General features: G+C 27.3%; 1 protein-coding gene across 4 annotated transcripts in view; it reads right to left on the bottom strand.

Annotated features, from left to right (window-relative positions):
- Positions 1 to 13651, bottom strand: part of LOC127071063 (serine/threonine-protein kinase N) — a 72027-nt gene that overhangs the window by 36363 nt on the left and 22013 nt on the right. For all 4 annotated transcript variants that reach the window (XM_051009901.1, XM_051009900.1, XM_051009902.1 and 1 more), the window contains exon 3: positions 12126 to 12327. In XM_051009901.1, the coding sequence (XP_050865858.1) occupies positions 12126 to 12327 (202 nt within the window). The remainder of the gene's footprint in view (positions 1 to 12125; positions 12328 to 13651) is intronic.

Genomic DNA, 13651 nt, shown 5'->3' with positions numbered 1-13651 from the left:
AATGAGATAAGCAACCGACTCTTAATTTGTAATCATCCTGTATGTTATAAAAAAAAAAAAGTAAAAAAGGCGAACAAATAACGACCCGTTTACAATCTTTTGTAAACATGTATGTGTTACGAAATGCAAAGCTATTACATAATCCATATTCGTATAATCAATCTGTGACTCGTATAACAGAGAACATTTTGCCTCTCAGCCTTCCCTTCTCCTCTATTCCTCTATCACTCCTTCTATTAACTGATAGTTAATCACGTTTATTTCAAACGAGAAAGCGTAATGTAGTAGCATTTCGAGGTAAATGTTAAATAAAAGTTTTGATTTTATCGATCGGAAATCGATCGTGAAAAGCGATACTTTGTGTGTTCTCGGTCGATCGATAGAGTAAGAAAGAGAAAGAAAGAGAGAGAGGGAAAGAGAAAAAGAGATAGGCAACTAACGTAAACTAGCTTGTGTTTCCGATCATCGAACGACATCGTAGGCGTCGATATCGCCGTTCATATCCTGTAGAAACGATCTCTATACGTTTGCAAACTTGCCCCGTCTGTGCCATATAACGGACACTTCTATATTTGTGCCCGATATATATATATATATATATATATATATATACACATATATAAATACACATACATAAATACATACTACGTACATACGTATATATGAATGATGTATATGTATGTATGTATGTATATATGTGTATGTTGACGTATGTATATGTGTATGTGTACATATATGACATATGTATGTGTTAGACGTAATGTGTACCCGTGTATATGTGTGTGTGTATGTTTGTGTATGTTGTGCGTGTGTATGGAACGGAAGAACGGATATGCGAAGCGTCGTCGTCGTCTAAATGACACGTTCGAGGTGCAACGCGTTACGAGATGCTAACACGTGACTCACATTGCTTTATCGGAACTACCATGTACCACTACATATACTTAAGCATTACATAGTATTCATTGTGTAACGAACATCTAAAAGTACGAACTATTAACGATAAAATTTTTATTGAACTATGATATTTTCTTTCTCTCTCTCTCTCTTTCTCTCTCTCTTTGTCTTTATTTATAAATCCATTTCCTCTCTCTTTCCCTGTCTTTCCATTTCTCTCTATTTTTTAATTATAAATGTATCTTCTTTCTCTTCCTCATTTTTGTTCTTTCTTTCTTTATCTATCAATCTTTTTATCTTTCCTTTTTTTTTCTCTTCTAATCTATCATTCCGAATTTTATCTATCGATCTTCTCTTCTACTAAAAAATCTATCTTCTCTATCTTTCAATATCTATTTATCCATTGATCTATTTATCTATTCATGTATCTGTCCTGTTACTATTTTCTATCATTCTCTCTCTCTCTCTCTCTCTCTCTCTCTCTCTCTCTCTCTCTCTATATATATATATATATATATATATATATATATATATGTATGTATGTATGTATGTATATGTATATGTATATGTATATGTATATGTATATGTATATGTATATGTATATGTATATGTATATGTATATGTATATGTATATGTATATGTATATGTATATGTATATGTATATGTATATGTATATGTATGTATAGATGTATGTATGTATCGGTCCTTTTATCATTACTCTTCATCTCTTTATCTAAGTTTTTATCTTTCTGTTTTCTCTTTCATCCTTCCTATCTATCCTTTTTGACTTTTTCTATTTACTTATCTTCTCTTCCTTTTAATATCTATCTATCTATCTATCTATCTATCTATCTACCTATCTATCTACCTATCTATCTACCTGTATACCTATAACTATATAAACATAAGCAAACCATCTAATTATATATCTAATTATCTGTCTTCTTTTTTATTTTTATTTATCTTCTTCTATTTCTCTCTCTCTCTCTCTCTCTCTCTCTCTCTCTCTCTCTCTCTCTCTCTCTCTCTCTCTCTCTCTCTCTCTCATATCTATTTTTCTATTTATCTATCTATCTATCTATTGATTTATCTTTCTTTCTTTCTTGCTCTCTCTCTCTATCTATTTATTGATTTAACTTTCTCACTCTCTCTCCTCTCCATTCTCTTTTTCTCTTTCTCTCTTTCTCTTTCTCTTTTCCTATCTTTCTATCTATCCATCTATATTGTTCCTATCTCTATTTCTCGTAACTTCGACGATGATTAGTTTTCATGCGGGCATACTTCGCTCACGTATCAATACGTGTTCGTGTTGCTCGTACGCTCGGCACGTTCTGTCTCGACTATGATCGAGGAAGGAAGCCTCGCGTACGATACGTAAACTGAAACGACACACAAACTATGAATAATTTTACGTCTATCGTATCGAACCAATCGCTTTTGAAAACAACTTACAAGTTCTTCGTGATATTTCGTCTTTTTTCTTCTTCCTCTCTTCCCTCTCTCTCTCTCTCTCTCTTTTTTTTCTCTCAAAAACTCGTGTTTATAAAAAAAAATATATATATATATTTATCTATCCAATATGTCTCATAAACAGTACTCGTAAGCAGAAAAAATAGAACGTTACTAATCTTACACATAATAATAGAACTCTTACTATACGTATATCTATGTATTCGAATTATATTAAGAATTGAATATAGTTAAGAAATAAATCCAATTAATTGTCGGAGCTTTTAAAGCTCTTAAATGTAACATCAGAGTACTCGAATTATGTTTAAAATTTGGATATAAGTAAATCCAAGTAATATTTAAAGCTTTTAGTGCTCTTAATATTACATCCGAATATTCCAGTATTCTAACTCTGCTTAAAACTTGGATATCTGTAAAGCTAAGCAATAATGAGAGCTCTTAAAATATTCGAGTGCTCAAATTATACTTAAGACTCAAATACACACACACACACACACACAATAAGTCTAAACAATAGTAAAAATCCTACTTCGTAATGTATCATTGGTGATAGTGATAATGCTGTGTATATGTGTGTGTTTATATTCACACATATTCGCATACACCTCATTAGTCTTATTTACCCAATAAAAAAAGTAATTTATTCAAAAATCCCGTTAAAACGATTGACTCGTTTCGGTATTGTAAACTCAGTTTTTTCAAATCATTAAAATAGCAGTGAAAGTGTCGGAAATTTGCTAGACAAAAATTAGTTGTAGTCTCTGCATCTTTTTCTTATTTTTCTTTCTCTCTCTCTCTCTCTCTCTCTCTTTTTCTTTTACTTTTTTTAAATGTAAGAAATATTTCATTTAATGACTATATTTATCCGTAAATAACATTCTATTACATAACTCCTTCAGATTTATTTCGTAAATCAATTTTAAGTTAATGTATTATGATTACGTAAGTATCTCTTCATATCTACTATATATTTTTGATTCATTTGTAATTATTATTTTTGTAAACTTACAATTTCCATCCGCAAAATATTTTTTTTTTATTTTTTTTTTTTTATTTTATAAAATCTCTATTGTCGACGATCGTTAGAAATGGAGTCGTTTTATACGACACTTGCTGGTGCCAAATAATATCTCCTGAGATTATTATCAAAAATGAAAAAAAGAAGAATCAAAAACTTTTTAACGTAATAATAAAAAAGAAAAAAAGAGAAGACAGTCCTTCACAGGAATACCGATTTTTAATATTTTCATGTAATAAGAAAAAGAAAAAAAAAGAAAGGTAAAGAAAAGAAAATTTCGATAATTCTTTAACGATAAAAAAGTAATAATAAAAGACTATTAAAAAAAAATTTTCTGTATTACAAAGACTAGATATATGAAATATGTGAAAGATGCCAAGTGTCGTTCAAATCGCTTCAACAGTTTCCAAAATATCATTGGCACCGATATATATTTTGATTTAAAACAACAGAAATACGGTTTTTAAAATTTTTGAAATTTTTCCAAGATAACGAAGATCTCAACGAGAATGATCTTCTAAGAGGATAACACTGTATCACTATATAAAAGATATTTCGATCAAATCAATTTCTTCTTTTCTTTACTTTCTTTTTTTGGACTTTCTAGGTACGCATATGTAACCGTAAGCGGTACGAAATGCAAAGAAAAAATAAATGAAAAAGAAGGAAAATGTGAGATAACAAATTCGCGATATGAAGTTTGGCCCACGCTAAGATTAAAAATAGAAAGTGGAATTACGTGCACGAAAGAGGGAAGAAAAAGAGAGATAGAGAGGTAGATATATAGATAGAGATAGAGAGAAAGAGAGAGGTAGATAAAGAGAAAGAAAAAGAGAGAGAGAGAGAGAGAGAGAGATAAAGAGAAAGAGAGAGAGAGAGAGAGAGAGAGAAGTAGATAAGGAGAAAGATAGATAGATAGATAGATAAACAGATAGATAGATAGATAAATAGATAGATAGATAGATAGATAGATAGATAGATAGATAGATAGATAGATAGATAGATAGATAGACAGATAGATAGATAGATAGATAGATAGATAGATAGATAGATAGATAGATAGATAGATAGATAGATAGATAGATGGATGGATAGAAAGAAAGAGAAAGAGAGAGAGAGAGAGAGAAAGAGAGAGTGTGTTATAAGAGGAGAATGTTAGTAACCAAAAGCTCGTAAAACGGGTCTGCTTGCAGTAAAGATCGCCAAAGCCATGGACGTTCGCTTGGTGTTTCCAACCGAGCAAAGGTTAACTCCAAGGAAGCGTCGCGTACGTCGCGATTAAGAATTTTTATGGGCTTTGATCGAGTCTGATAAGAGTACTAAAGGATACGTGTACGGTATGTATATATGCGTGTATCTCTGTGTGTGTGTATGTATATACATTTGTATATATATATATATATATATATATATATATATATATATTATACAGGGTGTTTCATATAACTATAAATGCTTTGAATATTATCGTCAGTACACATACACACGGACACATTTTCGACAACACCATTGAACTTCAAATGAAAAAATCATTTTATACAAAAATTATTAATATTTCGATCGGTACGAAACAGTTTTTTTTCTCGAAGTCATCGATATATTTCTTCAAAATTATTCGAGACTATCGTAGATGTTTCTTTTTTTTTCGTCTTTCAAACACATCTATATATTTTTCGTTGCTGTCATGTTGTTGCTTGAAAGAAGAAAGAGAAAAAGAAAAAAAAAAAGAAAAAAGAATTCAACGATATCAACTTGTTTATTTTATGATCTTGTTTTATATAGAAAAATAACGAGATTAAGAGGGGAAGAAGAAAAAATATAGAGTTAAAATATATTTCTTTTAAATGTTTTAGATTGAATAAGAATGTTGGATTATCGGAATAGAATAATTTTTTACCTGTGACATTTTGTCTTCGTGTGAAAAGAAACAACGAAGTTATTTTAAGCGTTATAATTGGATGAGACACCCAGTATGTTACATACGTATATATACAGACACACACACATACATACATGGAGAGGTGGAGAGAGAAAAAGAGAGACTGACACAGATACAGATACATACAAATATGAGTTTGTACAAGTATACCTATTCAGGTATTTGCCTTCGAGGCGATTTTTCCAAGCAAATGTGATTCTTGTAACCTCGTAACGGCCTTGATTCGTAACGGCCCAGTTTGTATTTTTGATTATACAATTTCCAAAAAAAGATTGAGAAAAAGATAAGGACAAAATATTCGAACGTATAGTGACTTATTTTTCATTGGAAATATTAGTCGATATACGTGATTTATAATATATGCATCAAATTATAAAAAACCAAAAAATTTACCTTTAATTAAATTTACCTTCATTTAAAAATTTAATTAATAATTATTATATATATATTTATTTATTTATTATAGTATTTATGTATACATAATATATAGTAATTATTGCAATATATATATATATATATATATATATATATATATATATATATATAATAATTATTGCAAACTATTTAAGTATTAAATCTACTGAAAGTTTTGTTAGTTCTTTAATTTTCCATAAACAAATGTTTGTTTGTATATAATATAAAAATATATATATATAGTGTGTGAAATTTATAATATAACTTATATTATTATACTGATGTAATTTTTTTAATAAATTTTTAAATTTTTATTAAGACTTTTTAATACGTTTTTTTTATTTTTGTAGCTTTTTTATACTAATCGCAAACAGTAATAATTATATTTATTAGTATATCATTATTATTTTTTAATATATTATATTATTAGTATAAATTATTATTATAAGTAATATAATTTTATATATAATAATATTTATATTACGTATATTTATAATAATACTATATGTATAGATATTATATGTAATATATTATTACTACAATAGAATTTCTAAATAATTTTAAAAATCAATTAATATTTTTCAAAACTTTTTATGATTATATTTTACAATCTAAAAACAAAAAAAAACAATTTCTCACCCTGAAAAAGAGTTATAAACTTTGAATTCACTCTGTACTTGTAAATACAATATTATACTACATTAAATATAGTATAATTAATGAGAATTACATAATGATTATAAATTATATTTTTAAAACATTTAAAATTTCGTATACACCAACTTCCGTTAAAGAAATAATTATATTACAGAAATAATTTCGTTACAATAAAACAATTAAATAAAAAACATTAAAAAAAAATTTAATGATATTATAGGGAATTTAATATAAAAAAAAAAGAAAATAAAAATAAAAATAAAAAACAATAAAAACTATAAATAAATAATAATAATAATAAATTTATATACCGTTTTTTTTTAATATTACAATAATACAAATAATTTCCATTAATATTAACAAACTTTTTCTATCTCGATCATCGAAATTTTTACATTTCTTTTCAATTTAAAAAAATGACGTTCTAAAATAATAATAATAATAATAATAATAATAATAATAATAATAATAATAATAATAATAATAAAATATAATAATTAAAAAAAAGAAGAACTATCATTTTAATCGAAAAAAAATTTGTATAGCAGACCTGATCCCCTCACCCCGCACACATACACACATACATACATATACACATACGCCTAAATAAGTTTAAAAAAAATGAAAAGAGGATGGAAATCTCGAGATTAGCATAAAACTCAAATCTACTATAAACTTAAATTGTAGCAATCGTCTCGAAAAGAGGTCCAATGCGTTTTGTTAAGCTGCGCCAATGAACGCAATGACCTCTGATTACGTGGCAAACCGTGTTAATCATCACTAATTTATGTCCTGCGGCTAACTACGAGAGATAACCGGAGGGATTCGCATAAAGGGGAATGACCATGGACCAAGCAACCTTTCTCCGTTGTTTCATTTTTTCGTAACAAGGCTCCACTGATTTAGTTCATGTTAATATGAACTAAATTAATTATTGATAAAGTACTGATAAAATAATAATTTAGTTCGCGTTAATACGATTAACATTTGATTTGAAATTTTTTTTTCATGAATTATTTTTATCATTATTACTATTACGTTATTCCTATTATTTTATATACCTATCATTTTTTATAAATTTTTTTTCCCTTTCAATAATTATTTTTCTTTCAATAATAATTGAAATACTTTGTCACATTGAGATCAAAGGACAGATCGAATGGAAATTTTTTATTATAAGCGTAATGATTTTTGAAGATTCATCTAATGGCAGAAAAGGTAAATGATTAGAATTTTTACTTGTTTAAATAATATATGACTTTTTCTAATAAGAAAAGAGAGTTAAAGACGCGAAAAAATCGATTTTTAATTTTGCGTTCTTTCTTTCTCTCTTTTTTTTTTTTTGCAGGAATATATTCTTTGCAACGAGACCAAATCCTAATTTCTAAAAATAATTATTGATAGCATCATTCATGATTCACAAATACATATTAATAATGAAAGCACACTGCAGTGCACATTTATTTAAATTAATTTAAACGCGTTTATTTCGAAAAATCATTTTCGTAGATTAACTTCTTTTTACTAAAACGCATCGATTATTTCAAATTTGAACATCTTTTTTTTTCTTCGACACACGAACGAACAGAGAATGAATTGTTTGCGTTTCGATCGAAAAACTGCATGCGTCTTAAAATACTTGTGCGTATGCGCGCGTGTGTGTAAAATCTACGAAATAATTTAAATACGTAAATCGAGACATTATGTTAAGTCCACTAATTAAAATTATCGTACGATCTCCGATAGCATTAAATTCAAAATTTACAAAAAAATTCCTTTATTATATTCGAAATCACATTTTCAACGTTCCAACAGAGATTAAATTCTTATGCGTATTGCGTAAGACTTTATAAAAAAAAATTTTCGAATTAATCGAGACACCACAATTTTTTCTTAATTAAAAATTTCTCGAATATCATATGATCTATAACAAGTAAAAATCATCATGATACTATAATAAGTAAAAAGGTAACCTCATTTCTATAATAAAATATTATAAATTCGAGTTAAACTATTCGTTCCTTTAAAAAAAAGAATACGAAGAAGGAATACGTCATTTTAGATATATAATATTTTAATATAAAACACACAAAGATCGTAAAAAATGTTTGAACACCTGAAATACTTTCGTAATATAATCACCCGTTACACTTTTCGTTATATCGAAACCATAAATAACTCTTTGCGGTCATACCTAAAAATAAGAAAATAGAAAGAGGGAAAGAGATAGACAGGGAGGGAACGAGAGCAAGAGAGAAAAAGAGAGAGAGAGAGAAAGAGGGAGAGAAGTGCATCGATTCATCGAGTTATGTGCTGGCGAGTTCGCGTCGATACTACGAAGATGACGGCGATGACGGATGCAAAATTGAAACGAATTCTCAGAAGTATCTCTCTCTTTCTCTCTCTCTATCTATCTATCTATCTATCTATCTATCTATCTATCTATCTATCTTTTCTCTCTCCATCTTTCTCTCACTATCTATCTATTTATCTGTACATCTACCTATCTTGCTACTCTTTATTCTCTCTCTCTCTCTCTCTCTCTCTCTCTCTCTCTCTCTCCCTCTCTCTTTCTCTCTCTCTCTCTGTCATTTATTTTCTCTTTCTATCAATCTACTTATCTACTTATCTACTCTCTCTCTTCCTCTTCCTCTCTATCTATTTATCATCTCTTTCTCCGCCTTTCTTTCTCTGTCTATTTATTTATCTATTCATCTATCTATCTTGCTATTCTTCATTCTCTCTCTCTCTCTCTTTCTCTCCCTCCCTATCTGTCTCTCTCTTTCTCTCTCCCTATCTGTCTCTCTCTTTCTCTTTTTCTCTTTCTCTCTCTGTCTCTTCCTCTTTCTGTCTTTCTCTTCCTCTCTCTCTCTCTCTCTCTTTCTCTCTCTTTCTGAACGGACACGCTCGATTTGCTAACCACGGTGACAGCACGAAACAAGAGAGATATCTCTCCTCCTCCATCGAATGGCACGCACCGTTGGACTTTATAAAGCGACAAAGTCGTCTCGACGCCTCGTTAGTGACCAACCATTATTAAGTGCCGCCCCCGTTAACGAGCCAGAACGATCCATCCGAGGACTCTTTTACCAAAATGGCTCGTTGCTACATTCGAAACATTGCCGTTATGTACTTCGTACTCTTGACTCGATAATAAATCCTGCCTGAACGGATCACTAATGAAATTCGATTAAAACTAACCGATTTATTTTCAATGGCATATATATATATATATATATATATATATATATATATATATATATATATATATAGCAATAGATCTACACAAAATTTGTTCTTTTCTTTTTTAAATAAATATATTATATAACTATTATTATATATTTTATTTCATATAAAACTTTTATTAAATATATTTGTATATATATATATATAAAAATAATATATGAAATAATATTGAAATATAGTATAGTATAATTATAGTATAATAGTATAACACAAAGAATTTATATTATTAAATACTATAATTATTGTTTCACGATATATACATATGTATATATAATTATATTACATACATATATCGTACGATCATATAGAATATATATCTCTAAATATATTTAATAAAAATACTATAATTATACTACATTTTAATACTTAAACAAGAAACAAACATGACAATCTTCTTATATATGTAACAAATTTAATTTTTTACTTCGTATCAGAGAAAATGAAATAGAATTTAAAATATATATATATATATATATATATATATATATATATATAAAACATGAAAATTACACGAATATTATAAAAATTTTAAATATATCTATCCAAATGATTTATTATTTTAAAGTACATAGAAAATTCGTAATTCGTGACAAATTAAGTAGTTCTATAATTACCGCAAAATATACATATTAACCGGTTGTTAATATACATTATTATCTGACGATGTTATATTATATATATATATATATACACACACACACACACATAGGCGCGTGCATGTACATATGTGTAAAGCATATATATCATTTCAATTCGTACTATTTCACTTTACTCTACGTTAAGTTGTGCAATCGTGTAAGAAACTTCTTTCGTTGCTCTACATTCACCGTGCTTAGATAACACATCGAAAGTTATTTAAATTCGACTCGTAGAGTAGAGAAATTTATTTAACAGACGTTCGGATTAACTATATCTATTCAACCTAGAAACACCGGTACTTGTCTGTAACTTTCGATTTTACTACGTCAAGGAAGTAATCGAAATAGTTAACGAGTCCTCAAAACAACTTCATATTTTATGGTGTTACTGTTGTAAAATACGCACGAATTAGAATACCAATAGGATATTATATATATATCCTGATTTCTGTCTGAGTTAAGAATATATATGAATGTGAATTAACAGGAGTGAATATAAATATACAAGCATAATTTTTTAGATTAGTATAGAAAAGTATACTATATTGTTTTAGTATAATATAGTATTGTATAATAATATTATTTTAGTATAATATATATTATTAATTATAATTTTTTAATATAATTCTGTATATATATATATATATAAGTATGTATTAGTATTTTGTTATTTAATTATAGTATTTTTATTAAATACAAGATTATATAATATTATATTTATACTATAACAATACTATAATATAGTAGTATACATGTAAATATAGTAAATGATACTAAATGATACTAAAATTTTCAAATTATATCATTTTTCATAGACAAAAGATTAGAATACAAAAACTAAAAGACAATAATGATAATAATAATAATAATAATATAATAATAATGTTCATAATAATCTTAGAGAAAATTAATAATTTCTTAAAGAAAATAAATGAATAAACACGAATGAATGTATGTTCTCAGTTTTGTAACATAATATAGTATAATATAATATAATAATATTCTAGTATAATCCATAGTACAGTATATATTATTCAATTATAGTATTTTTATTAAATACATAATTACATAATATTATACATATACCATAACAATACTAAAATAATCTACTATATAATATATAGTATACCAACATATACTTAAATATATAACACAATATAACGTATAGTATAACTTTCAAATTATATAATCTTTCTTAGAAACGATCAAAGATCATATTACAGGAATTAAATAAAAAAAAAACAATAAAAAAAGATAAAAATAACAAAGCAATAAAAAAAAAATAATCTAGCTCAAAGTAAATGGAAAAAATTTCGCTGTAAATTTTCTCAGGTATCAGAGTGAATAATGAATTTAAAAAAAAAAAAAAACATTCTAATCCTCGATCGATCAAGTCTAACGCGTAGAGTTATATAAAACCCGTTTAAGTTATACCTGGCACAAAAACAACAACAATAAAAAGAATAAAAATAAAAAATAAAAAACTGCCTGAAAGTAGACAAATTTTGGCGTAAATTTTCTCAGGTAGAGTGAATAATGAATTTAAAAAAGTATTCTAATCCTCGATCGATCAAGTCTAATGCGTAGAGTTATATAAAATTTAAGCTATGCCTGATACAGAAATAATAACAACAACAACAACAACGACAGTCGACGATGTTCATACTACATTTAATACATCGAAGGTTTGAACGAATAAAAGAACGAAAACGAAGATGGTATCTCGCACGTTTGTGAAAGAAGTGGGGGATAGGGGATGGAGGTGGGAGTGGGGGTAGTGGTAGGGATTAGGGTGGGGGGCTGAGGGATACGAGCTAGAAAGAAAAAGAAGAGAAATGAACTTTACCTTGACCGTTGGAGTGATTTTGTTGCGGCGACTGTGGCTGGCCCTGCGTCAGTATAATTTGACTTTCGAGCTGCTGGAGCTCGGCTTGTAGCTCGTTCAACTTGCTGTTGGCCTTCTTCACGATAGTCGCGACGTCCGATAGCGCCTTGCGATCGGTTGCAACCTCCCTAAGCTTCTCAGCACCAGCTTTTATTTTTAATTCCTGAAGAATAAACATATAGGAAAAAAAAAACGTTTAGTATTAATAATACTGATTACAGCAATAACAATAATAATAATAATTATAAAAATAATATTTAATAATAATGATGATGAAAGGACAAAGTATATAAATAGAAAACCTGTTTTTGTATAATAATTTATCTATCAGGTGATATTCGATATTGGGTGATAATAAATAAATTATAATAAATAATCTTTGAATAGGCAAGTACTTATTTATCGAAGGGGACTTATCGAAGAGACTTATCGAGAAAAATTTTTAGATACATAAAAAAAAAGGAGATATAATAAAATCAAAGATCAGATGTGAAAGTAAATCATGTGATACTGATCATTATGATTTAGTAATTCTAAATAATTCTGAATTTGAAATATTCTTGACAAGTTGTAGATCATTAAGGTCGTCATTGTGCGGAGAAGAAAAAATTTTTAATTAGATAAAAAATAAAAAAGAGAATACGCTATTGCAAAAATTCTAAATCATTTTTGATACTTTGAAGATAATAATGCTCATCATAAACGAGAAAAAATTTTTCAATAAAGTATTAAACGAAACCATTTTTAAATAAAAATATATCAAGTGATATGGGTTATGATCTGTATAATGGTAATGGTAAGTAACCATAAACGCAGAGTATCCCATAAAAGGTTGGATACCATAAAAAGAGGGAGAGGAGCGATTTAAACTTGAAACAAGTAGTAGAGAATTTCAAATAAATAACAAAAAGTATAATAAGAATAAAAAATTTTAAATATCGTTTCGAAATAACGATAAATCTGATAATATTATGATAAGCTTTAGTAGGTTAAATAATCACACGAATTAAAAAATCTGTAAACAAGTAGTATCTCAAGAAAATATACTCGAATAAATTACAAAATAGAAAATATATATTAATATATAAATATTAAGAAAACGATTTATAAATATAAAGATCTTTACATTGTTATATTTTATTAGGTAATGAATAATTATAATAATTTTTATTAATGATTTATATTTATTATTAATTTGTATTATTATTATCATCATTATTATTAACGTCATTTCTTTCGTTTTTTTTTTTTTATACTTATTAACTTTTATTAATTTTATTGTAATAATAAGGAAGAATAAAGAAAATAAAATAAAATAAAATAAAATGAAGAAACACAGGTAGATAGGCAGACAGATAGAAGACAGAAAGAGAAAGAGAGAGAGAGAGAGAGAGATAGAGAGAGGTCGAATGAACGAATAGTAGATTTGACTCGAAAATTCGAAATAAACTCATTTCGAGTTCGGTATGATCGATCTATTACTCGCT

Source organism: Vespula vulgaris, chromosome 20, assembly GCF_905475345.1.
Source record: "Vespula vulgaris chromosome 20, iyVesVulg1.1, whole genome shotgun sequence".
Lineage (NCBI taxonomy): Eukaryota > Metazoa > Arthropoda > Insecta > Hymenoptera > Vespidae > Vespula > Vespula vulgaris.
This window is presented reverse-complemented; position numbering and strand designations above follow the sequence as displayed.